The sequence below is a fragment of the Zea mays genome, chromosome 8 (genome assembly GCF_902167145.1).
Source record: "Zea mays cultivar B73 chromosome 8, Zm-B73-REFERENCE-NAM-5.0, whole genome shotgun sequence".
NCBI lineage: Eukaryota > Viridiplantae > Streptophyta > Magnoliopsida > Poales > Poaceae > Zea > Zea mays.
The window spans coordinates 7,055,550-7,083,432 of NC_050103.1; the positions used below are offsets into that span (position 1 = coordinate 7,055,550).

The following is a 27,883-nucleotide window of genomic DNA, read 5'->3' on the forward strand; positions in this document are numbered from 1 at the left end:
CGTTGCTTCGCTGGCACACCGGACAGTCCGGTGCACACCGGACAGTCCGGTGCACACCGGACAGTCCGGTGAATTTTAGCGGAGCGGCTGCCGCGCGAACCCGAGGCTGGCGAGTTCCGGAGACCGTGCTTCCTTGGAGCACCGGACATGTCCGGTGCACACCGGACAGTCCGGTGAATTATAGCGCGCCGGCTTCCGAGAATTCCCGAGGGCGAAGAGTTTGAGTTGGTGTCCTCTGGGCGCACCGGACACTGTCCGGTGCACACCGGACAGTCCGGTGCCTCCAGCCAGAGGTGCCCTCGGTTGCCTCATTGCTCCTTTGTTGAATCCAACACTTGGTCTTTTTATTGACTGAATGTGAACCTTTACACCTGTATACTTTATACACTGGGGCAAACTAGTTAGTCCGATTATTTGTGTTGGGCAATTCAACCACCAAAATTATTTGGGAACTAGGTGTAAGCCTAATTCCCTTTCAGCTCCTCTCCCCGACTCATTTTTCGCGACATCTCAAAGGCCGCGATTTTCCCAATCACAATGGTCGGGGTCATGTTGCTCAAATCCTCCATGTTGTGAAGGATGGTGATGATGCTCCCATATCTTTGTTGTGGTAGCAGGGAGATAATCTTCCTCACAATGTCCGCATCACCTAGCTTATTAATTCCAATAGAATTGAGCTCATTGATAATTAGATTCAAACGAGAATACATGTCTCTAACAAGCTCATCATCTTTCATAGCAAAAGTATTATACTCATTTAAGACTAGGCAATGTTTTTGCTCACGGACATTGGATGTGCCGTCATGGAGCTCATGCAATTTTAGCCAAATCTTATTAGCAGTTTTCAAGGTAAATACTTGATTAAAAATATCCATGCTAAGAGATTCATACAAGCAATTTTTGGCTCTAGCATTTAAATGAATTTCTTTTTCCTCACTCGTGGTGGGTTTCTCGGGATTCTTGAGAGGTTTCATACCGTCACGAGTGACTCTCCAAACACCTAGATCAACGGCCTCTAGGTAACAAGCCATTCTAGCACTATAATATGGGAAGTTAGTGTCGTCGAAGTGTGGTGGCCTATGGGTATCCATCCCTTCCTCTAAAAAGCGTCGGCTCTTTTAGCGGTGAAGCTAAAGCGTTTCAAATGAGCCAAACCGGGCTTTGATACCACTTGTAGGAAACGAGTGACGCCTAAGAGGGGGGGGGGGGTGAATTAGGACTTCTAAAACTTTTACTAAACTAGGCCACAATTTAAATCCCTAGAGCAAAACCTATGCAAGTAATCAAACTAGAGTGTGCAAACTAGATTTTGTCTAAGTGTTGCTATCTCTACCGCAAAGGCTAAGTTTCAATCTACACTAAATAAGTATGACTACAAGATTGAAACTTAAATGCTTAATATAAATGCGGAATGTAAAGAGCTAAGTAGAGAAGCAAACTCTCGTGGATGACGCCGGTATTTTTACCGAGGTATCCGGAACCACGCAAGGTCCAGACTAATCCTCGTTGGTGCCCCTACGCAAAGGGAAGCCCACGCGAGGGCCAAGCACCACGGTCGAGTAACTCCGTAGAGAGCCGCAGGCCTTCTCCACGCGCAAGTGGTGCTCCGCTTCCGCCTCCTCTCGGACGCTCCCCGCCGTCTCCACTATCGAGCTTCCGGCCGAAACGCCGCGGGTCTCGTTCCCTCCGGTACACGGTGGCGGCCGTGACACAAACGCGGTTGTCACGGTCTCGCAAGACTCTCGCCCCACTCGGTACAATTACAACGACTCACACAAGAGCCGAGGGGTTGTGAGGTTTATCTAAACTCACTCAACAATCTAGGGTTCACCTAGAGCAAGCGCTAAAGCGGTCTAACTAACCTAAGCACTTCGCAAAGCACCTACGCTAATCACCGAGTGATTCTATTAAGCACTTGGGTGTTTGAGCACTTGGAAATATGCACTATGTGTCTTGGTATGTTGCTTGGGCTCCCACACTTGAGAATGGCCGGTTGGGGTGGTATTTATAGCCTCCACACCCAAACTAGCCGTTGGACAGAAAGCAGCAGCTTTCTGTCGTCGGGTGCATCGGACAGTCCGGTGCACCACCGGACATCTACTATGCAGTGTCCGGTGCACGCCACGTCAGCCGACCGTTGGCGCCTGTAGCAGTCGACCGTTGGATCCGACCGTTGCCGTCTGCCCGTGGCACACCGGACAGTCTGGTGCACACCGGACAGTCCGGTGCTACAGCCAGAGAGCGTCTGTCCGTGGCCTCTCTGCGCAGACTGTCCGGTGCCTCACCGGACAGTCCTGCACACCGGACATCAATGTCCGGTGCACCACCAGGCGCTGGCTGACAGCCCGTTTCTTGGATTCCTTTGCTGATTTCTTCGGGCTTCTTTTGTTCTTGAGTATTGGACTCCTATGCATCTTTTTATGTCTTCTTTTGAGGTGTTTCATCCTCATTGCCTTGGTCCAATTCTCTTCGCATCCTGTGAACTATAATTATAAACACTAGCAAACATATTAGTTCACAGGTTGTGTTAATCATCAAACACCAAAACTCAATTAGCCAAATGGCCCGGGGTCCATTTTCCTTACACTAATGAAGGATGATTTCTTTTAGATACGAAATAAGCATAATTCATCATCCATAAGTCACACAGACATGAAGTAAAATCCTTAACATTAGTGCACTTTTATTTGAAATGAGGAACATGCACTATTTAACAATTTGATCAATCATAGGAATTTACTTCTTCATATTGAACTTTAATAATCATTACATAAAACAAGTCAATATGAGAACATTTATTGCAAAGGTATGAATAGATTCTAATGGGTAAGTGCATTAATGAGAATGAGATTGAATGCACAGCTTAGCCAAATTAAATTTAATAAAGAATCTATTTCTTCACGAAGACATAATTTAGAGTAAATTATTGATGGGAACTATGTTAAAGAGATGAGTTCCCATACCTTTGCTTTTACCTTTCTTCCTTTGGGTGAAGAGCAACCCATGAGGCTTGTGCACTTTCTCTTTTGTAGATATTGATAAGTAGGCTCAAGATATATGTTGTTAGTAACACAAGCACTAGTTTCTCTTTTTGTAATCATTTGGATAAGAAATGAAAAGATGGATTACTAAAACATAGAAACTTCATAGCATGAACTAGATTATCCTATAGATGATGATATGCTCAATTTTAACTCATAAAATAAGCATAAATGATCCTTTAAGATTACAGGAATAAATCTAATTCATGATATGAAAAGCGATAAATATGAAAGAATCATATCCAATTTAAGCAAGTAGAAATACAACATAAATCATTGGATAGATTTTTCTTTTTAAGTTAGATTACACGCTTCCAAAGAGAAACTTATTCTCTACAAGTGAGACTACTTGGGTTACTTAGATAAAATCATCAGTCTCACTATTCTAGTTATAGAGAGAGTTTTCCTTTTATAAGTGTCCTAAGGATTTGAATTCCTTACATGACACCTTATTCTTTTAAGAACATGAAATATCTCTCTATATCTAGAATCATGGCCATACTAAGGTAATTAGTGTAAAACAAGCCATTAGATACTTGCAACAAATTAAGGCATGTAGATTGCCATAGAATGGAAATGATGAATATGCAATCTACCATATGAGAGGAAATTCTTCAAAGAATGGTAATATAAATATAAGGACATTTGAAGTGCTACACATTTCTATGTGGCTACACAAGACGCATGAGAAATGATAATTTAAAATACTTGCACTTAAAAGCATAGAAGTTACCATCTGAAAGTCGCCTAGAGGGGGGTGAATAGGGCGAAACTGAAATTCTCAAAAATAATCACAACTACAAGCCGGGTTAGCGTTAGAAATATAATCGAGTCCGCGAGAGAGGGTGCTAAACAAATCGTAAGCGAATAAAGAGTATGACACACATATTTGTTTTACCGAGGTTCAGTTCTCGCAAACCTACTCCCCGTTGAGGTGGTCACAAAGACTGGGTCTCTTTCAACCATTTCCCTCTCTCAAACGGTCCCTCGGACCGAGTGAGCTTTTCTTCACAATCACTTGGAACACAAAGTTCCCACAAGGACCACCACAAGATTGGTGTCTCTTGCCTCAATTACAAATGAGTTTGATCGCAAGAAAGAATGAGAAGGAAAGCACGATTGCAAAAAGCCAAGCGACAAGAGCGGCAAATAACACACGGATCCTTCTCTCTCTCAAGTCACTAATCACTAATGATCACTTGTCTCAACTTTGGAACTTGGAGAGATTGGAGGCTTTGAATGTGTCTTGGAATGGATTGCTAGCTCTTGTATTGAATGTTGAAGGTTGGAATGCTTGGATGTTATCAATGGAGGTGGTTGGGGTTGTATTTATAGCCACCAACCACTTCCTAGCCGTTGCACCTTTCTGCCGAGCGCGGACGGTCCGCCCGCCTGGTCCGGACGGTCCGCCCCTGTAGATCAACGGCTGGAAACGCAACGGTCAGCAGTAACGGCTACATCAACGGCTATATTGCATTTAATGCGTCGTCAGATGTCAGATAAAGCCAGTCGCGGACGGTCCGGTCGTGCACCCCGAACGGTCCGCGAGGACGCTATAATTCATTTTCTGAACCCGTCACCTTCGAGTTTTTCGGTTCCTTACCTACCGGACGGTCCGCGCCTGAGGTCGGACTGTCCGCGCGAGGTCTCGGACGGTCCTTGCTTTTCCTCCGGACGGTCCGTAGTGCAGACTTGGATTTTTGCATTGGTTCTGTCCGAGGGCCATCCTGGTGTTACGGACGGTCCGCCGCAAGGGCCCGGACGGTCCGCGCTTGGCCTGTTTTTCCAAAAAGCTTCTCCTGTCCGGAATAATCTACGGTATTCCGGACAGTCGATTTAGTATAGTTGTAGTTGTAGATGAACCTTTGACACCTGTAGAACATATAATCTAGAGCAAACTAGTTAGTCCAGTTATTTGTGTTGGGCAATTCAACCACCAAAATCAATTAGAAAATAGGTGTAAGCCTAATTCCCTTTCAATCTCCCCCTTTTTGGTGATTGATGCCAACACAAACCAAAGCAAGTATAGAAGTGCATATTTGAACTGGTTTGCATAATGTTAGTGCAAAGGTTGCTTGGAATTGAGTCAATATAAATACCCATAAAGTATGCATGGATTGTTTCTTTATTTTTAACATTTTGGACCACGCTTGCACCACATGTTTTGTTTTTGCAAATGTTTTTGGAAATTCTTTTCAAGGTCTTTTGCAAATAGTCAAAGGTAAATGAATAAGAATTTTGAGAAGCATTTACTAGATTTGAAATTTATGTTTTTGGAAATTCTTTTCAAGGTCTTTTGCAAATAGTCAAAGGTAAATGAATAAGAATTTTGAGAAGCATTTACTAGATTTGAAATTTTCTCCCCCTGTTTCAAATGCTTTTCCTTTGACTAGACAAAAATCCCCCTCAAATAAATTCTCCTCTTAGTGTTCAAGAGGGTTTTAAGATATCAATTTTGAAAGAACTACTTTCTCCCCCTTTAGAACTCAAAGAGATACTAATGTAAAATTTATCAATTGAAAATCATTTTAAAAATTAGGATGGTGGTGCGGTCCTTTTGCTTTGGGCTCATACTTTCTCCCCCTTTGGCAAGAATCGCCAAAAACGGATAGTTTGAGTGAGATATAAGCCCTTGTCTAACTACTATCTCTCCTTTGGCACATAAAACATATGAGTGAAGATTATACCAAAGACGGAGAGTGAAGCGGAGCGACGGCGAAGGATGAGTAGTAGAGTGGAGTGGAAGCCTTTGTCTTCGCCGAAGTCTCCAATTCCCTTTCAATATACCTATGACTTGGTTTGAAATACACTTGAAAACACATTGGGCATAGCATATATAAAAGAGACATGATCAAAGGTATACTTATCAGCTATGTGTGCAAATTAGCAAAAGAAATTCCTAGAATCAAGAATATTGAGCTCATGCCTAAGTTTGGTAAAAGTTTGTTCATCAAGTGGCTTGGTAAAGATATCAGCTAATTGATCTTTAGTATTAATGTATGCAATCTCGATATCCCCCTTTTGTTGGTGATCTCTAAGAAAATGATACTGAATGGCTATGTGTTTAGTGCGGCTATGCTCAACGGGATTATCCGCCATACGGATTGCACTCTCATTATCACATAGAAGAGGAACTTTGGTTAATTTGTAACCATAGTCCCGCAGGGTTTGCCTCATCCAAAGCAATTGCGCACAACAATGGCCTGCGGCAATATACTCGGCTTCGGCGGTAGAAAGAGCGACCGAATTTTGCTTCTTTGAAGCCCAAGACACCAAGGACCTTCCCAAGAACTGGCAAGTCCCCGATGTGCTCTTCCTATTAATCTTACACCCCGCCCAATCGGCATCCGAATAACCTATCAAATCAAATGTGGATCCCCGAGGGTACCAAAGGCCAAACTTAGGAGTAAAAGCCAAATATCTCAAGATTCGTTTTACGGCCATAAGGTGAGATTCCTTAGGGTCGGCTTGGAATCTTACACACATGCATACGGAAAGCATAATGTCCGGTCGAGATGCACATAAATAGAGTAATGAACCTATCATCGACCAGTATACCTTTTGATCGACGGATTTACCTCCCGTGTCGAGGTCGAGATGCCCATTGGTTCCCATGGGTGTCTTGATGGGCTTGGCATCCTTCATTCCAAACTTGGTTAGAATGTCTTGAGTATACTTTGTTTGGCTAATGAAGGTGCCCTCTTGGAGTTGCTTGACTTGGAATCCTAGAAAATACTTCAACTCCCCCATCATAGACATCTCGAATTTCTGTGTCATGATCCTACTAAATTCTTCACATGTAGATTCGTTAGTAGACCCAAATATAATATCATCAACATAAATTTGGCATACAAACAAATCATTGTCAAGAGTTTTAGTAAATAAAGTAGGATCGGCCTTGCCGACTTTGAAGCCATTTGCAATAAGGAAATCTCTTAGGCATTCATACCATGCTCTTGGGGCTTGCTTGAGCCCATAAAGCGCCTTAGAGAGCCTATAGACATGGTTAGGGTACTCACTATCTTCAAAGTCGGGAGGTTGCTCAACATAGACCTCTTCCTTGATTGGTCCATTGAGGAAGGCACTCTTCACGTCCATTTGGTAAAGCTTGAAGCCATGGTAAGTAGCATAGGCTAATAATATGCGAATTGACTCAAGCCTAGCTACGGGTGCATAGGTTTCACCAAAATCCAAACCTTCGACTTGTGAATACCTCTTGGCCACGAGTCGAGCTTTGTTCCTTGTCACCACACCATGCTCGTCTTGCTTGTTGCGGAAGACCCATTTGGTTCCTACAACATTTTGGTTAGGACGTGGAACTAAATGCCATACCTCGTTCCTAGTGAAGTTGTTGAGCTCCTCTTGCGTCGCCATCACCCAATCCGAATCTTGGAGTGCTTCCTCTATCCTGTGTGGCTCATTAGAGGAAACAAAAGAGTAATGCTCACAAAAATGTGCAACACGAGATCTAGTGGTTACCCCCTTATGAATGTCTCCGAGGATGGTGTCGATGGGGTGATCTCGTTGGATTGCTTGGTGGACTCTTGGGTGTGGCGGCCTTGTTTCTTCATCCTCCTTGTCTTGATCATGGGCATCTCCCCCTTGATCATTGCCGTCATCTTGAGATGGCTCATCTCCTTGATCTTCTCTTTCATCAACTTGAGCCTCATCCTCATTTTGAGTTGGTGGGGATGCTTGCGTGGAGGAGGATGGTTGATCTTGTGCATTTGGAGGCTCTTCGGATTCCTTAGGACACACATCCCCAATGGACATGTTCCTTAGCGCGATGCATGGAGCCTCTTCTTCACCTATCTCATCAAGATCAACTTGCTCTACTTGAGAGCCGTTAGTTTCATCAAACACAACGTCACAAGAAACATCAACAAGTCCTGAGGACTTGTTAAAGACCCTATATGCCCTTGTGTTTGAGTCATATCCTAGTAAAAAGCCTTCTACAGTTTTAGGAGCAAATTTAGATTTTCTACCTCTCTTAACAAGAATAAATCATTTGCTACCAAAAACTCTAAAATATGAAATATTGGGCTTTTTACCGGTTAGGAGTTCATAGGATGTCTTCTTGAGGATTCGGTGTAGATATAACCGGTTGATGGCGTAGCAGGCGGTGTTGACCGCCTCGGCCCAAAACCGATCCGGTGTCTTGTACTCATCAAGCATGGTTCTTGCCATGTCCAATAGAGTTCGATTCTTCCTCTCCACTACACCATTTTGTTGTGGTGTGTAGGGAGAGGAGAACTCATGCTTGATGCCCTCCTCCTCAAGGAAGCCTTCTATTTGTGAGTTCTTGAACTCCGTCCCGTTGTCGCTTCTAATTTTCTTGATCCTTAAGCCGAACTCATTTTGAGCCCATCTCAAGAATCCCTTTAAGGTCTCTTGGGTATGAGATTTTTTCCTGCAAAAAGAATACCCAAGTGAAGCGAGAATAATCATCTACAATAACTAGACAGTACTTACTCCTGCCGATGCTTATGTAAGCGATCGGGCCGAATAGATCCATGTGTAGGAGCTCCAGTGGCCTGTCACTTGTCATGATGTTCTTGTGTGGATGATGAGTGCCAACTTGCTTCCCGGCTTGGCATGTGCTACAAATCCTGTCTTTCTCAAAATGAACATTTGTTAGTCCTAAAATGTGTTCTCCCTTTAGAAGCTTATGAAGATTCTTCATTCCAACATGAGCTAGTCGGCGGTGCCAGAGCCAACCCATGTTAGTCTTAGCAATTAAGCAAGTGTCGAGTTCAGCTCTATCAAAATCTACCAAGTATAGTTGACCCTCTAACACTCCCTTAAATGCTATTGAATCATCACTTCTTCTAAAGACAGTGACACCTACATCAGTAAATAGACAGTTGTAGCCCATTTGACATAATTGAGATACGGAAAGCAAATTGTAATCTAGTGAATCAACAAGAAAAACATTGGAAATGGAATGGTCAGGAGATATAGCTATTTTACCCAAACCTTTGACCAAACCTTGGTTTCCATCCCCGAATGTGATAGCTCGTTGGGGATCTTGGTTTTTCTCGTAGGAGGAGAACATCTTCTTCTCCCCCGTCATGTGGTTTGTGCACCCGCTATCGATGATCCAACTTGAGCCCCCGGATGCATAAACCTACAAAACAAGTTTAGTTCTTGATTTTAGGTACCCAAACGGTTTTGGGTCCTTTGGCATTAGACACAAGAACTTTGGGTATCCAAACACAAGTCTTAGAGCCCTTGTGTTTGCCCCCAACAAACTTGGCAACTACCTTGCCGGATTTGTTAGTCAAAACATAAGATGCATCAAAAGTTTTAAATGAAATGCTATGATCATTTGATGCACTAGGAGTTTTCTTTCTAGGCAACTTAGCACGGGTTGGTTGCCTAGAACTAGATGTCTCACCCTTATACATAAAAGCATGGTTAGGGCCAGAGTGAGACTTCCTAGAATGAATTCTCCTAATTTTGCTCTCGAGATAACCGGCAGGGTACAAAATGTAACCCTCGTTATCCTGAGGCATGGGAGCCTTGCCCTTAACAAAGTTAGAAAAATTTTTAGGAGGGGCACTAAGTTTGACATTGTCTCCCCTTTGGAAGCCAATGCCATCCTTGATACCAGGGCGTCTCCTATTATAGAGCATACTTCTAGCAAATTTAAATTTTCATTCTCTAAGTTATGCTCGGCAATTTTAGCATCTAATTTTGCTATATGATCATTTTGTTGTTTAATTAAGACCATGTGATCATGAATAGCATCAATATCAACATCTCTACATCTAGTGCAAATAGAAACATGCTCAATGGTAGATGTAGAGGGTTTGCAAGAATTAAGTTCAACAATCTTAGCACGCAGAATATCATTGTTATCTCTAAGATTGGAAATTGTAATATTGCAAACATCTAATTCTTTAACCTTAGCAATTAATTTTTCATTTTCAATCCTAAGGCTAGCAAGAGAAACATTCAACTCATCAATCCTAGCAAGTAAATCAACATTATCATCTCTAGGATTGGAAGTTGAAATATTACAAACATGTGAATCAACCTTAGCTAACAATTTAGCATTTTCATTTCTAAGGTTGTCAATAGTCTCATGGCAAGTACTTAGCTCACTAGACAATTTTTCACATTTTTCAACTTGTAGAGCATAAGCATTTTTTACCTTAACATGCTTTTTGTTCTCCTTAATAAGGAAGTCCTCTTGAGAGTCCAAGAGATCATCCTTCTCATGAATAGCACTAATCAATTCATTTAATTTTTCTTTTTGTTGCATGTTTAGGTCGGCAAAAAGAATGCGCAAGTTATCCTCCTCATTGCTAGCATCATCCTCATCACTAGAGGTTTCATATTTAGTGGAGGATCTTGATTTTACCTTCTTCTTTTTGCCCTCCTTGGCCATGAGGCACTTGTGGCCGACGTTGGGGAAGAGAAGACCCTTGGTGACGGCGATGTTGGCGGCGTCCTCGTTGGAGGAGGAGTCGATGGAGCTCTCGTCGGAGTCCCACTCGCGGCACACGTGGGCATCACCGCCCTTCTTCTTGTAGTGTCTCTTCTTCTCCTTTCTTCTCCCCTTCTTGTCGTCGCCCCTGTCACTATCACTAGATAATGGACATTTAGCAATAAAATGACCGGGCTTACCACACTTGTAGCATACTTTCTTGGAGCGGGGCTTGTAGTCTTTCCCTCTCCTTTGCTTGAGGATTTGACGGAAGCTCTTGATGATGAGCGCCATCTCCTCGTTGTCGAGCTTGGAGGCGTCGATGGGTGTTCGACTTGGTGTAGACTCCTCCTCCTTCTCCTCCGTCGCCTTGAATGCGACCGGTTGTGCCTCGGGTGTGGAGGAAGCGCCTCGCTCGATGATTTTCTTTGAGCCTTTAATCATTAGCTCAAAGCTCACAAATTTTCCTATAACTTCCTCGGGAGACATTAGCTTATATCTAGGATCACCTCGAATTAATTGAACTTGTGTAGGGTTAAGAAATACGAGGGATCTAAGAATAACCTTGACCATCTCATGGTCATCCCATTTTTCGCTCCCGAGGTTGCGCACTTGGTTCACCAAGGTCTTCAAGCAGTTGTACATTGCTTGTGGATCCTCCCCTTGGTGAAGCATGAAGCGACCGAGCTCCCCCTTGATCGTCTCCCGCTTGGTGATTTTTGTCACCTCATCTCCTTCGTGCGCGGTCTTTAGTACGTCCCAAATTTCCTTCGCACTTTTTAACCCTTGCACCTTGTTATACTCCTCTCGACTTAGAGAGGCTAGGAGTATAGTGGTTGCTTGGGAGTTAAAGTGGTGGATTTGGGCCACCTCGTCCGAGTCGTAGTCTTCATCCCCTACGGATGGTACCTGTACACCAAACTCAACAACATTCCATATGCTTGTGTGGAGTGAGGTTAGATGATGCCTCATTTTGTCACTCCACATATTATAATCTTCATCGTCAAAAACCGATGGTTTGCCTAATGGAACGGAGAGTAAAGGAGTACGCTTTGAAATATGGGGGTAGCGTAGGGGGATCTTACTATACTTCTTGCGCTCTTGGCGCTTAGAAGTTACGGACGGCGCATCGGAGTCAGAGGTCGATGGTGATGAAGAGTCGGTCTCGTAGTAGACCACTTTTCTCACCCTCTTGTGCTTGTCGCCTTTCCGATGCGACTTGTGGGAAGAGGATTTCTTCTCCTTCTCCTTCCCTTTGGAGAAGTTCTTCTTCTTCTCCTTCCTCTTGGTGCGGGACTCTTCCGATGAAGTGCTCTCGTGACTCGTAGTGGGCTTGTCGCCGGTCTCCATCTCCCTCTTGGTGTGATCTCCCGACATCACTTCGAGCGGTTAGGCTCTAATGAAGCACCGGGCTTTGATACCAATTGAAAGTCACCTAGAGGGGGGGGGGGGTGAATAGGGCAAAACTGAAATTCTCAAAAATAATCACAACTACAAGCCGGATTATTGTTAGAAATATAATCGAGTCCGCGAGAGAGGGTGCTAAACAAATTGTAAGCGAATAAAGAGTATGACACACGGATTTGTTTTTACCGAGGTTCGGTTCTCGCAAACCTACTCCCCGTTGAGGTGGTCACAAAGACCGGGTCTCTTTCAACCCATTCCCTCTCTCAAACGGTCCCTCGGACCGAGTGAGCTTTTCTTCACAATCACTTGGAACACAAAGTTCCCACAAGGACCACCACAAGATTGGTGTCTCTTGCCTCAATTACAAATGAGTTTGATCACAAGAAAGAATGAGAAGGAAAGCACGATTGCAAAAAGCCAAGCGACAAGAGCGGTAAATAACACACGAATCCTTCTCTCTCTCAAGTCACTAATCACTAATGATCACTTGTCTCAACTTTGGAACTTGGAGAGATTGGAGGCTTTGAATGTGTCTTGGAATGGATTGCTAGCTCTTGTATTGAATGTTGAAGGTTGGAATGCTTGGATGTTATTAATGGAGGTGGTTGGGGTTGTATTTATAGCCACCAACCACTTCCTAGCCGTTGCACCTTTCTGCCGAGCGCGGACGGTCTGCCCGCCTGGTCCGGACGGTCCGCCCCTGTAGATCAACGGCTGGAAACGCAACGGTCAGCAGTAACGGCTACATCAACGGCTATATTGCATTTAATGCGTCATCAGATGTCAGATAAAGCCAGTCGCGGACGGTCCGGTCGTGCACCCCGGACGGTCCGCGAGGACGCTATAATTCATTTTTTCGAACCCGTCACCTTCGGGTTTTTCGGTTCCTTACCTACCGGACGGTCCGCGCCTGAGGTCGGACTGTCCGCGCGAGGTCTCGGACGGTCCTTGCTTTTCCTCCAGACGGTCCGTAGTGCAGACTTGGATTTTTGCATTGGTTCTGTCCGAGGGCCATCCTGGTGTTGCGGACGGTCCGCCGCAAGGGCCCGGACGGTCTGCGCTTGGCCTGTTTTTCCAAAAAGCTTCTCCTGTCCGGAATAATCTACGGTATTCCGGACAGTCGATTTAGTATAGTTGTAGATGAACCTTTGACACCTGTAGAACATATAATCTAGAGCAAACTAGTTAGTCCAGTTATTTGTGTTGGGCAATTCAACCACCAAAATCAATTAGGAAATAGGTGTAAGCCTAATTCCCTTTCACCATCCTTTGTCTTTCCTCTATGTTGTAGGTTTTGACTTTTTGGCATAAAGTTAATTCTTCTTTTTCCTACAACATCAATATCTTCCCGAGATGATATGAATTTTAGATATAGTAATTTGAAAAATAACCTTGGGTCAATCATGTATATAGATCATTGAAGATTGATAGCTTGAGTTGATAAGAATTGAATGGACTCTCTCAAGCACCCCAAGGCTTCATATCATCTCCTTTTCCTGTAAAGCTTGTCAAGCATATTTTGGTACCCATCGCTTGATGAGTCCATCACGATTAGTCAACAAAGATCTAGGAACCCAAAAGTCCTTTGTGTTAGCACTAGGTAAACTCATTACCTTTCTAGCACAACTTGCAATTTTGGGTTGCCTAGTTACATGAAAATCAATTGACAAGTTATGAGTGGAATTGTTACCAATGGGACAATCCTTGCATTGATGTCCCTTCTTTCGGCATGTGTAGCATAGGCGTTTTTCAAGTTTTGAAACTTTCTTCTTTCCTTGTTTGTTGCTTGCTACATGGTTAGTAAAAACTTTCTTTTCTAACCCTATGCCTCTTTGTTTTAAATGGGGACAAGATCTAAGTAAGTGTCCCTTCTTGGAGCATTTAAAACAAAGTCTATCATCCTTGTTAATAATCAAGACATTTTTAATGTAGGGACATGATCTAATCAAGTGCCCCTTTTCAAAACATTCACTACACTTCTTATTTTCATTTGTATGAAGTGTAACTTGATTAATACCTTGGATGTTACCTTTTATGGAGGCATGGTTGAGGCTTTTGGAGGAGGTATTGAATTTCATCTTTTGTTTCCTCCTCATGGCAATCCTCAAATCCTTGACATTTTCTTCAAGGGATGTAGTGCATGCCACGGTTGTTCCCGTCTCAAGCTTCTTCACCATATGATCACGGTTATCTTGAGAAGGTTGGGCAATGCATTTCCCTTTTAGTTGTGTCAAGCTCATTTTCAGCCTCTCATTCTCTTCTTTGAGCTTTTGATATGTATCATCTTTTGTTCCTGCAAATTCTAGCTCGAAAGAAGATATGCTTGTCGACGGACAACAAGCATTAGCACATGGTAATATAGTATCAATTTGAATACATGTGCATAAGTGAGGTTGTTGGGATTTTAAGTTTTCTATCACAACCTCATGAGCAATGTTTAATATGATATGATCATCTCTAAGATTTTCATGAGAGCATAGGAGCATATCATATTTTTCTTGAAAAGTTAGATTTTTAGTTTTTAGCTTTTCTACTTGGTCCTTAAGCAAGGTATTCTTATTTACTAATTGAGCTATACAATGTAAAGCGTTATCTTGCTCAATTGAAATAGTTTCATACCTTTGGACCAAATCAACATGAGAGCACTTTAGCTCCTCATGTTCTTTAGTCAACTCGTCAAAGTATTGCATCTTCATGGAGAGAATACTTTCTAGCCTTTGACGAGCTTCGCCTTGCTCTCTTGCTCTTTCTAGAAGTTTGAGCATGACCGCCTTATCTTTTTGGCTTAGTCGAGTGTAGAGTTGCATGAAGCTTCTTTCTTCCTCCTCATCCTCATTTGTGCTTCCGCTACCATTTTCATTAGCCACACAACATATGTGGGAATCGAAATGGGAAGACAAACCTCTTGGAGAGGTGGATTCATCGTTTGGTCTCCATCGTTCATTTTCTTCTTCTTCCTTGCAAAGGTTAGTATCACAAAGACCAAAGGAAGTAGAAGCACAAAATGAACTATCATGTTTGGACTCATCAAATTTGCTTTTAATTCTAGTCCAAATATCATGCACATCACAAATAGGTTTGTCATATTTTATTATGAAGGCATGATAATCTTCTTTGCTAAGGGATTTACTTAAGATGTCATAAGCTAGATAGTTTAAGCGAATACATCTTAAATCTTCTTCGGAGACATTTTCCCTAGCATAGTTAGGAGGAATAATACTATTGTCTAAAATTTGTTCTAATTGTGGATCTACCGTTCTAAAAGCATTTATCACCCTAGTAGACCATGAATCATAATTAGAACAATCGGAAAGTAATATCTCAAGAGTTACCTCCTTGTTCTCCTGGGTCTTCTTGTTCTTTTGGGATCTTCTACGAGCCATCACTTCGAGTTGTTAGACTCAAGATGAAGTGCCTAGCTCTGATACCAATTGAAAGTCGCCTAGAGGGGGGGGGGGTGAATAGGCAAAACCTGAAATTTAAAACTTTATCCCCCAACTAGATCCCTGGATTAGTGGTTAGAACAAGATACACAAATATCAGAGTATAGAAGCTAAGTTCTTGCTTGTAAGGAGTATTGCTAAATAATGCGGGAGTGATAAATCAATACAACTAATAAGTTATAGAATAACAAAGCAAGAAGCTTTAGATGAGAAGAGCACTAGGTCAAGTTCTTTCTTGCAACGTGTTGCTTCATTAAATGGGAATTTAACTTGAAGCAACACCAAATGATATTAGCAAATAATGGTGCAAGAAAAACTTGGAGCAAGGAAAAACAAACAAATCACAAGCAATAAACACAATGGACATGGGTGATTTGTTTTACCGAGGTTCGGCCCTCGAAGGCCTAGTCCCCTTTGAGGAGTCCACTTAAGGACGGGTCTTTTTCAACCCTTTCCCTCTCTCCCCCGATCACACAAGGATCGGTGAGCTCTTCTTCTTCTCAGGGATCACTCTCGATCCCACAAGGACCACCACACTCTTTGGTGTCTCTTGCTAGCTTTTACAAGCCTCCAAAACTTTGGAGGAAGTTCGATGGGAGTCAATACTCCACGCACAAATGAACACAAAGATGTAGCACACACTATCTCTCAAGGAATCTCACAAGGCACTAGCGCTAAACTCAAATGAGTAGCTCTCTTTTGCTTGCTCTCTCTTTTGTGGGACTTGTGTTGGTTGTAGTGGTCTAAATCTTGTGTATAGGATGGATCAATGAATATATGTGGTTGGGAGGGCTTGAGTATGTCAAATAGATGACTTGGAATGTTGCTTGGGCTCCCACACCTTGAAGTGGCTGGTTGGGGTGGTATTTATAGCCACCAACCAAAAACTAGCCGTTGGAGAAGTCTGCTGGCGAAGGGCGCACCGGACATGTCCGGTGCGCCAGCCACGTCACCTGACTGTTAGGGTTCTGACCATTGGAGCTCTGACTGCTGGGCCCGCCGGGGTGTCCGGTGGCGCACCTGACATGTACTGTAAAGTGTCCGGTGCGCCGTCCCGCTCGTGCCTGCCTTCTGCGCGCTCTGGCGCGCATTTAATGTCGCTGCAGGTGACCGTTGGCGCCGAAGTAGCCGTTGCCGTGCCGTTACACCGGACAGTCCGGTGCACACCGGACATGTCCGGTGAATTATAGCGGAGCAAATTTCCCGAGGCTGGCGAGTTCAGAGTCGCGTCCCCTTGGAGCACCGGACACTGTCCGGTGTACATCGGACAGTCCGGTGAATTATAGTGCGGCGGCTCTGAGATTTCCCGAAGGTGCGAAGTTCAGTTTGGAGTCCCCTGGTGCACCGGACAGTCCGGTGCGCCCGACCAGGGTGCCTTCGGTTGTTCCTTTGCTCCTTTGTTTGAACCCTTTCTCTTGATCTTTTTATTGGCTTATTGTGAACCTTTGGTACCTGTAGAACTTATAAACTTGGGCAAACTAGTTAGTCCAATTATTTGTGTTGGGCAATTCAACCACCAAAATTATTTAGGAAAAAGGTGGAAGCCTAATTCCCTTTCAGCTGGCGACGCCCGATCCTCGTCTCCCCGCCCTCATGACCTCGGCTGTCCGTTGGCCAGTGGCCCATCGTCACTGCTCGCAACGCCGACCTTCTAGGTAAGCACTTCTCAACTTACGCCTCCTATGCTACCGTGTGAATGTGGTCTCTATGCGATTGAATGCGTGAAGCCTGATGTGCAACCGTGCTGCAATTATGAATTGTAGCAAAAGTGGTGTAAAGTTTATTACTGCCGGTAATATGGTGAAATTTTGAAGATCAGATAAAAATGCAAGTGCTGAAGTTAAAATTTACCTGCAAATCTGTAGCACACGTTTCTCAGAGGGTAGTAAGAATTTAACGGGAGAGTTGTTGTTTTAAAGTTGAAGCTAGTGCTGCAAAATTATTTTCCACGTTCATATGTGGATGTAAATATGATATTGTCTCTTATGCAGCTCATGCTTCATAGAACACTAATCCTTTTTATCATTGATGAGTTGAGGTTTTAACTTCTACACGCGGAAAATTTGTTGTGGCACATCTTATACAAACATCCTAGGTCCGCCAGGCTAGGAATCAAGATGAACAGCTAAGATGTTAAACTGCTGCAAACCCAACTCCTCAATCTTGGATCCTAAGTGAAAACTGATGCATGCAAAATTAGAAGTTTGTTAGAAGAAGCTTTCGTACACTTGGGTGATGAGCATTACCTTATCAATGCTCTCCTTGTTATTAAAAGAGGTCGAGATGATGAAGCATGATGCAATGGAGTGTAAAGCACGATCATACCCTGAGATGGAGAAGATTGAGGAAGCACCGAAATCTATGGAGCCCGTCGACAAAAAAACCTTTTAGCACTCATTCCTGCCTGCCTCTCGTTCGTCTCGATCAGCCACCACAGCCGCATCGCATCGTGCCCGTCCATCCACTCAGCAAGGGCGCGGTACGCGCGTCCCGAGTCACGACGGACCGGCTCGAGCCTGACCGTCCCGTACTGTCGCACGAACCCTAACTACTAGCCGTCCCTGCCGCCTTCCCCTTCGGAGGTACTACTGGATTCAACAACAACCCCCTCTCGCGGGTCCCGGGCCGACGCGACGAAAGACAAAGGCAGCGGAGGTGGCGCTGCAGTCCACCAGTTCTTGGGCTCTTGGCAACGTCGCCATCGTCATCGGCCATGGTTCTTGGCAACGTCGCCATCGTCATCGGCTCCGGTACGCTTCAACCCGTCGTGATCTTCGATTCGAGGTCGGGGGGGGGGGGGGGGGGGGGGGGGGGGGGGCGTGGCGCGGATTCTTGTACCCCCTACTAGGGTTCTTCTGCTTCTCCTTGCTCTAGGCCAGCGGCCATGCGAGTACGCGACGCATGTTGTCCCTTGGGGTGGGGAAATCGAACCGAACCCACTTCAGATTAATCTAGTGTATACCACTCTAGTGTACTGCATCGACATGGCCTGTTCAGTTAATTAGTTTGTGGGAGCTACCTGCATGCTACACAAGCTAGCAAGCACCCACCTTAGATTGAATACGTTCTGGTTTTGTTATTTTTATTGATTGCAAATTGCAAATGACTAGCAGCCTCTGATAATTGCAACCAAGCAATAGATTGTTCAGTTGATCTGCAAATTGCAAACGACTAACAGTCCCCAAATAATTGCAACCAATGATTAGATTATTCGGTTGCCATTGTTGCTAGTAGGAATGCTTAATTGTCACACCATGTCACCATCACTCTTCCCTTTGCAGGAATTGTCGGATCAGTACTTACAGGCGGTGAGTTTGGCCTTCCCGACTTCAGGGATGCAATCTCTGGTGCTTTCAAGGTCTCATCACCCCCTGCCCTATCTCTCTGCATGCCTCTTCTTTTAAGACTTTAGGCATCAGCTTCTCCCTCCCCTCCTTAAATTAATTTGATATAAGCTAGTTTTACCTCACACCTACTTTATCCTCCTGTCTTTAGTTCTTGACCAAGAGTGCAAAGCCAGGCAAGGATGGGCCGTCTACCAGCAGTCCACATACTGCTGAGTTGTTCAGCCAGGTTTTTTGCATGCGAATTTCTGCTTTTTTCTATCCTTTAACACCAATTGCATGTATCATTAGTTCATTACTCATCAGATCAAGTGTTTCAGGTCAATCATCTCAGAGAGGAGCTGCAAATGTTGTCTAAATCAAATCATGTTTCCATTGTCACTGTTGATGGTAGACCTGGTTAGTGCTTTCTGTGATTTGCTGTATTGTTTATTACAAGTTAACTTATACTGTGCTATATCTTCTACACGCTATGATATTTTACCTGCTGGTCTTCATCTGAAAACCGCTCATCAACACAAAAAGTTTTTTGTTCATCCTGTTGTTTTCGAAGGCCCTATTTGGTTCAGCTTGAGGCTGTAGCTAATAGAAAGATGCTAAAAAAACACTCTAGCTGATCCAAACAGCCCAGCTTGAACTATTCAACCACCCTTCTTATAAAATGCTAATTAGCTGGCTTCCTCACCCCTTTATTTCAGTTACTAAAAAGTTTAGAGGATCAAAACAGGCCCTAGCTTACTAGGCATTGGTACTCGATCATAGATACATATTTTTTTCCACAGAATACTTGGTGGTTTCTTTTATTTTAAGAGTAGTTAATTTTTTTATCCTTTCAAGTTTTTTTTCTTGAACGCACAGGAGAGCTGTGCATCATTAAATTAATCCTTTTAAGTTTTCAATGTAACTTCATTGACTTATGTCTGATGATAGCAAATTTTTCATGTTGCAGGCCCTGGTGCATACGGTATAACAGCTGTTGTTATTGGAGGAGCTATTGGCTATTTATTCATAAGATGGAAGGTACATCTTTTGTTTTTATTTTGGTGAAAGGGTAATATTGCTCAGAAGGTCTATTAATCAAATATTAGAATCTATATTAGATTGTACTGCAGGCAGCAAGTTTTCTTTCTTTTCATTTTAATGAATGGTTGTACACTGTTTTAGTGAATGGTTATACAATGTAAACTGTGCTAATGCTAGCCCTACTGTACCATTTGATGTTTGGCCAGTTTCAATTCCATCAGAGCTAACTCGATGATTACAGGGGTGGAAACTTTCTGATATGATGTTTGTGACGAAGCGTGGGTTATCAGATGCTTGCAATGTAGTGGGGAAACAAGTGGATCAGGTTTCAGAAAGTGTTAATGTAAGTTTCTTCTTCCGTCTTTCACTGTGATATTACTATTAGACCTCAGGTTCTCAGATGTGTGTTGCAGTGATCTACACATCTCATGCATACCCTCATAAAATAAGTACTAAGGCGCTATACAAATTTCTTAAATTTGTTAACTTTCTTCATTTGTTCACCTAAACTCAAACACCCACCTCATTAGATTAAAGGCTGTTTGATTAAAACATCATTCACAACAGAACTGTTCTTACGATGGCTGTTTCCTAGATCATTATGATTCTATACCTTACATTTGTATTCCTTCGGTGTCCATATATGTGGCACTTTTGACCAGCAAACTCAAGAACATAGTAAGTTGGCCATTACACCTTCATTAAACAAGGTAGTAAAGAATGGGGAATTGGTAGGCTTACATGATAATTCGGGGAAATGTGCCTTTGAGAGAGCAAGTGTTTAGCAAATAAATAGAGTATGCTTGTCTAGTTTTGTTAAATTATCTATATGAGCATATACCAATCATACTTTTAAATATAGATGAATTCTATATAGTTTCAAGTGTTTATGCCATATTTTGAAAGGAAAGAAGAAAAATGTTAAATAAGGTGAAAAAGATTCCTTGGCTTATCGGATATGACTCCAGTTATTAGAGTAATTTATTTTGATGGTAACAACTAAGTGTTCTTGTTAGAATTAGTCGTATAAGCCTGTTGGGCCTTATAACTGTAGTTGAGTTGGGCTCACCCAACATTGCATATATGGAGATATGAATTATACCGCATTGCATACTAACATAGGGTGTTCGTCTTGGTAAAAAAAACATAGGGTTTTATTCCTATGCACTGCATATAATCAGCCCATGGAGCTCAATGCAGTACAATCTAATTCTGTGATAATACCTCATCTAACATGGTATCACGGGTCTAATCTCGCTTCCACTCCTCCCTTGGCTGCTGCCTCTCCGGGGCAGCCGTCCCTCTAGGGTTGCCATCACCTTCTCTCCCCTTGTGATGTGTCGCCGCAGCAACACACAAGCATCTCTTCCCTCCTTGTGCACCCATGATGGGGACCTCATCGACTGACGAGGAGCGCGCTCGCGTTGAGGAGGCCACGACCTTCCGCAAGAAGATCGACAACATGCCCGCCATGGCTCAAGCTGTGGAAAAGGAGGCTACCAATGCTCACGCTCGCGTCCAGATATACTCCTGTGTTGCCCCTTCTTATGCCATGTCTGTTGTTGTTGTGTCTACATGGCATCGATGTCTTGGCCACCTGGCTTTGATGTGTTGTCTAGTTTGTCTAATGCTTTAGGTATCTCATGTGATAAAAAGCATGCATGAACATCCGTTTACCTTTCTCTAGTTCTTCCAGTCGAGCTTCCAAGTTGTTTGAGTTGGTTCATTGTGATCTGTGGACATCTCATGTTGTTACCATGTCTGGTTACCATGGTTTTTAAAGCGGTAAGGCGAGACAAGGCGTTGGACCACCGCCTGGACGCCTAGGCGAGGTAGGCGGGCAAGGCGCCTAGGCGTTGGACCTCCGCCTGGACGCCTAGGCGACACCTTAAGAACAGTGCTGGTTACGAATACTTGGCCATTCTTGATGATTTTTACTTATGGACCTTTCCTCCATGTTTGAAACACTACTTTGTCCACATGTTCTCATATGCTTCCACTCACTTTGGTTCCTCCATTTAGGCCATCCAGTGCGACAATGGGCGTGAGTTCGATAATGCTTCCACTTGATCGTTTCTCCTTACCCATGACACTTTGCTATGGATGTCATGTCCCTATATTATTCACATAATGTTTTTTTTGAGGAAGCTATTCACATAATGTTAGGGCTAAGCGTATTATGCATTATCTACTAATAATGTCATTTGCTCTCTAATTTTCCATGCTTCTGCTCCAGCACGCTATTGGGTTGAAAGCCTCCAAAATGTGACATACTTGTTGAATCTTCTCCCCAGAAAGACCATCAACACCTCCTACCCCCATTTTTCCTTGTTTGGTACTCCCCTGTCCTACGAACACCTCCGTGTTTTTGGTTGCGCCTGCTATCTCAACCTTTTTGCGGTTGCTCCCCACAAACTTGCACCTCGTTCCACTCTGTATGTCTTCCTTAGATACCCTTCTGAGCATAAGGGATACCATCTTCCAACTGTATCATTGTCTCACGCCATGTTGTGTTTGATGAGGTAGATTCTCCTTTGCCTCACCCCATCCAACTAGCCATGATTTTTTATTTGAGTCGGATTCTTCGGTTTCCACCATTGCGACCCCCACCCTTTCAAGATACATCTATGTCGACGCCATGATGCTTGCGCCCCTGGTATCATCGGGTTTTAGCCCTGGGTGGCCCCGATTCTTTGCCCCGCGTGGGGCCATGTCACCGCCTTCTTCCGCGCCATGCACAATTGCAACACTAGCCTCTCACACCACCCACGACCATGGGGACCATCCTCTGCATGTGCCGCCCATGCTCGGCTCTGATAGACACCTCCCTCCTTGTCGGTGATGAGTCTGTCACGTCGCCTGTCAACCACCACCTAAGGCCACACGAGTCAAGCACAACTTTTGAGAGTCGTGGACTGGTTGATCCTCACTGTGGTGTCCTTACTGCCCTTGTCTTCTGGCCCAACGTCCATCCACAACACACTTGCTGATTCTCATTGACGTCGTGCTATGGCAGAAGAGTATGAAATGCTGATGACGAGCGACACCTAAGTCTTGGTGCCTCACTTGGTTCTAATGTTGTCACCTACAAGTGGATATCTGAGCACAATTTTCATACTTATAGGTCCCTAGAGTGCTACAAGGCTTGCTAGGTTCTTCGGGGCTTCATCCAGCGGCCTAGAGCATAACATATCACGACGAGACTTTAGTTCGATGATCAAACCGATGACTATCTGCACGTTCCTCTTCTTGGCTCACTTGAGACTAGCTAGTACATTAACTCGACGTCAAGAATGTCTTCCTGTATGGCACATTCAACAAGATAGTCTATTGCAACCAACATATTGGGTTTGTTGGTTCGTCTTAGCTTGATCAGGTGTGTCATCTCAATAAGTCTCTTACGAACTTAAGCAAGCACCCTGAGCCTTGTAGAGTCGGTTCGCCTTGTATCTGCTCTCTCTATGATTTATTGAGGTCAAGTCCAATACATCGTTGTTCATCTTTTGCCGAGGCATCGAGATGGTATACTGGTTGTCATATGTTGATGATATTGTCCTCACATCTTTGTGCACAGAGCTTTTGCAATACACCATTTGGGCTCTTCAATAGGAATTTGCCATGAAGGACCTAGGATCTCTTCAACGCTTATTTATCATCTAAGTGGAACGATGATTTACATCAACGCCAATACATGCAAGACATTATTGAGCACGTAGGGATGACAGACAAGCCCTGCACCACACCTTGGATTTTCAAGCCAAGCTCGTCGTCGATTCCAGCTCTCTTGTGGAAGACGCGTCACAGTTTTAGAGTCTCACTAGCACCCTTCAGTACCTGACGTTCACCAGGCCTGACATTGCTTATGTTCAGCAGGTTTGTCTCCACATGCATGATCCACGGGAGCCCCATCTAACGCCGATGAAGCGTGTTCTATGCTATCTTCAGGGCACTCCAGATCACGGGCTCCTCTGCCTTAGAGCTCGTTGTCTACACTGATGTTGATTGGGTGGGTTGTCCAGATACACGCCGATCCACCGTAGGTTATGCTGTGTTTCTCGGTGACAACCTTGTCTCCTATTTCTGCAAGTGTTAGAACATCGTCTCTGAGGCAGAGTATCGCGCCATCGCTAATGGTGTTGATGTAAGTTTCTTGATTACGTCAACTTCTCTAGGAACTCCACCGTGCACTGTCCCGGAGCACCCTCATCTATTGCGACAACATCAGTGCCGTTTACCTCTCCACCAACCTTGTTCAACATGAATGCATGAAGCACATGGAGACCGACCTCCATTTTGTATGTGAAAAGGTCGGCATCAGTGAAGTCTACGTCCTCCACGTTCCGACGATGTTGCAGTTTGCTGATATTTTCACAAAGGGCCTCCCCTCCATGGTGTTTTTGGAGTTTCGATCCAGTTTCAAGCATCTCTTGTGGCTAGAGACGTCCAGACTGCGGGGTGGTGGTAGAAATTAGCCGTGCAACTCTATTGGGCCTTATAACTGTAGTTGGGTTAGGCTCACCCAACACTGCATATATCTAGATATGAATTATACCGCATTCAGGGCCGGTCCTAGTATTTTAGGGGCCCTAGGCGAAAACTAACCTAGAGGCCCTTCTCATCTCTCTCTATATAGTAATATATACACACTTATATATAAAGTCTTGTAAATGTATAATTAAAGAAATTGTCATTTGATGTGCAAAAATAAATTATATTGAACACAACAAAATTACTTAATGTTTATAAAACGACAAATGTAAAGTGTAGTTATAAACACTTGTACTTGATATCAAGATGAAAACTTTCTTCTGACATTTTTGCGATACAAAGTCATCGATAATACTATTGATATCAATCTCATCTAATAACTTATTCTCGATGCATAATGTCGCCAAATGATTTAACCTTTCTTGAGTCATTGTTGATCTCAAATAGTTTTTCAATAATTTTAGTTTTAAAAAGCTTCTTTCGGCAGATGCAACAATATTAAAATATTCAAGTATTAAAAATATTCAATGTATTAAATAGAATTGTGATGCAAGTATTAAAATATTCAATGTACTAGTAGAAATAGAATTGACGAATTGTTATTGCTGGGACATGGGATATATTTAATTAACCATCCCTAACCATGTGCTTCCAAATTCCAAGGATGTGGCTGGCAGAACCGCAGAACATATGAATATGATCAATAAAACAACCATTAACTATAAACTATGGAGGGAGTAGACGAGTTGGAGGAAGCGTATTGCCTTGCCTTGCGCCCTTGCTAGCTTGCGGCGATCAAGGACGCTCGGACGGAGGCACAGAGCAGATCATGGCAAATGCACACACGCCAAATCACCAGAGACGGACGAGTGCAGACTCTGCAGAGTGCTGACGGCGGCCACGCCACGTGAATGATTACTGGATTAGGGCAGACATCTTATCGTCGATTGGCTGAGACCTGAGATTAGCCTCCATATACTATAGAGTACATATTTTATTTGGGGGCCTTGGGCGGCTGCACACCCTCCTCCCCCCCCCCTCCCCTCTCCTCCCCTCCCAAGGGTGGGCCCTGACCGCATTGCCTTTTAACGTAGGGTGTTAGTCCTGTGCATTGTATATAATGAGCCCATGGGGTTCAATGCAATACAATCTAATTCTATGACAGTACCTCTAACAGTTCTGATTCTTATTGTCGCATCTGGTAATCTGTTTATGTGAAATATTTTCATATCAGGTTGCAAAGAAACATCTTGCTGGAAGGATTGATCGTGTAGATTGTAGTTTAGATGAATGCCAAGAAATTACAGAAGCCACAAAGGAAGAGGTTTGAAGCTTACCCATGTGCTTGGCTTTTATCAAGATCTGGTGTAATTTAGTGGAGACTGACAAAGCTGTTTCATAGGTTACAATCATCCATGGAGATCTAAGTGCCTTCCAGAAGGAAATGGAAACAGTTCATCTCGTAGTTCGTAGTCTGGTAGGTGCATTATACCATGCTTCTTGTTTTCTGTTCAATACGAACTGATTCACTTGTAGTGCTAACTACAAACTGATTTCATGTTGTGTTGCAGGAGACAAAGCTTGGACGCCTAGCTTATACTCAAGTATGTAGACATTTACATCACTGACTCATTCTTCTCCCAGCGACTCAATTATATTTCTAATCTCATACTGAAATGTCTTAGGATCGGACAACACGAGGAATATATGATTTGTGTGAATTCACTAAAAGATTGGATCAGAGCCCGAAAGCTGATACTCGTCAGGCAAGTCAACACGTATACCTAATTCACTGCTTATGAATTTATTGTGAACACTATCATGTTAAGCCTATGACCTGTGAGAAATTTGAACCTCGGTCCTCCTGTAATTTCCTAAGGCACAAATTCGTTTATTGTAAACAAAAATGTAGGTGCCCGTTGTTGCACAGATTTCCGAGTGACACCTACTTTGATGCGTTTTATGGAATTTGACAACTATCTTGTTTCATCCTTGCTGATTGTTACTCATACGGTTTTCAGGTTACATCATCAACTTCTCGTCCTGCTATTGAATCCTCAGAGAGAATTGTTAGGGTAAAATTATTGAGATACCTTACATTTTTAAAATTTGAATCTTCACTAATTGATCCCCACATACACAGGTTGCTTCTTTACCCCTGGCTTTGGAACCGGAGTCTCCTAGAATTGAGGCACCTAAGGTCAGGTTTGATTTCTTGTTTGAGAGAATAAAATTGACCTGTAATGTCCCATCTGATATATAATTTGCTTTTGTAGGTTGTGCGCTCATCTACAGTCATGTCAGCATCGGGTCTTAGTTTGCTAGCTGGAACTACAATACCACCTAAAAGAGTAAGACACATATCAACTAAGGTCCTTTGTGATTTAACATTAGTTTTGTTCATGGTTTGTTCTGTCTAATGATCACTGTGCACATTGATAAGACAATTAGTATACTTGCTGTTGCTGTCTATGAAAATGCTGCTTACAGAAGGTAAATAATTTTGTTACATATACTCGATAGATGGAACATATTAAAGACAATTGTGTGCCGCGTGTCATATATTGTGATAGTATGTTTTGTTTCTTATTTCTTACTTCTGAAATAAGTGTATACATTTGTTGTCACCTACATACCTCTCTGTAGCATATCAACTTTGAGCCTACTTTGTTTCTTGCTGTGTTGCCACGTACATTGGTTGGTGTAGTTTTATTTTCACTTTACACTTTACATTTCAATAACAAAAATGGTAAAATCTAGTAATATATAACATTCTGAAACCAGTATAGGTTTAGGTATTCATATAGAAGCATAGTAATAGCTTTAAGAAAAATGCAATGTTTGATTTGTCTGTTGTTGAACTTTAACCCTGTCCACCTTTCACCTAGTTGGACAAGTACGATTTATTCAGAGTGTTTACTTGTAGAGATAGTGTGTTCGATCTGATGGTATTAGTTTGCATCCGTGCAGCGATTTAATTAAGAGTTTCAATTTCTTGTTAAACTTAAACCATGAATTGCCTATACTCAGTTTGCAGCATAAGATTTTACTAACTCCTTACATATGCAGGATCAACCGGGTGTGTACAGCAGAGCAAGTTCAATGAAGGAAGGATCCTCTGAGTTGCCGAGTGGCGTGCGAAACTCAGCAGAACCAAGCCCCAGGAGATCTGGTGCTTCAACCCTGTTTGGAGGGCTTGGGTTTCTAAGGAACTACACCAGCTGAGATGTATGTGCTCAGATAGGTGTTTTTTTTCCCAAGGAGACCAGCAGTTTGAGCTGTATATGTAGGTAGTAGGTAATAGGGCAGTTGCCAAAAGGACGGCTCCCTTTTCCTATTGGGAATTGCGAATTTTTGTAGGAACTAATACCTTGCAGAGCAATGCCTCGATGCCAAGATACAAACTTTAAATTTAATGTTGGGTTAGATGCTGGAAGAGAAACATCCTATTGTATATTGCAGTGGAATGTACTGCTGGAATACATGTTTGGGAAGGAGCAATTACAACTAAGTTTGTGCTTTTGGTGGACTGGACTCTACTTGCTGGCTGATGTTAGGATAGCATGCACTGTATGCAGCTGCAGGCTGCAGCCATGTCTGGAATACACGGTTGGATTTCCACCCAGAGCTATGGGCTTTCTTTGCTGAATTAAGCGCCCTATATCTATAAATAATCTTAGACGATGCGGACAATTTTTTCTTTGT

General features: G+C 43.2%; 1 protein-coding gene across 1 annotated transcript; it reads left to right on the forward strand.

The window, feature by feature from the left end:
• The first annotated feature begins 17,918 nt into the window (after window positions 1-17,918).
• On the forward strand, window positions 17,919-27,617 carry LOC100383213 (putative DUF1664 domain family protein). The gene is made up of 14 exons (NM_001175875.1): window positions 17,919-18,073; window positions 18,605-18,681; window positions 18,819-18,896; window positions 18,988-19,066; window positions 19,617-19,687; window positions 19,932-20,033; window positions 25,413-25,502; window positions 25,581-25,655; window positions 25,750-25,782; window positions 25,864-25,944; window positions 26,200-26,253; window positions 26,322-26,378; window positions 26,455-26,529; window positions 27,248-27,617. The coding sequence occupies exons 1-14, from the start codon at window positions 18,037-18,039 to the stop codon at window positions 27,401-27,403; spliced, it is 1,065 nt and encodes a 354-aa protein (NP_001169346.1). The 5' UTR covers window positions 17,919-18,036; the 3' UTR covers window positions 27,404-27,617.
• Window positions 27,618-27,883: the final 266 nt, after the last annotated feature.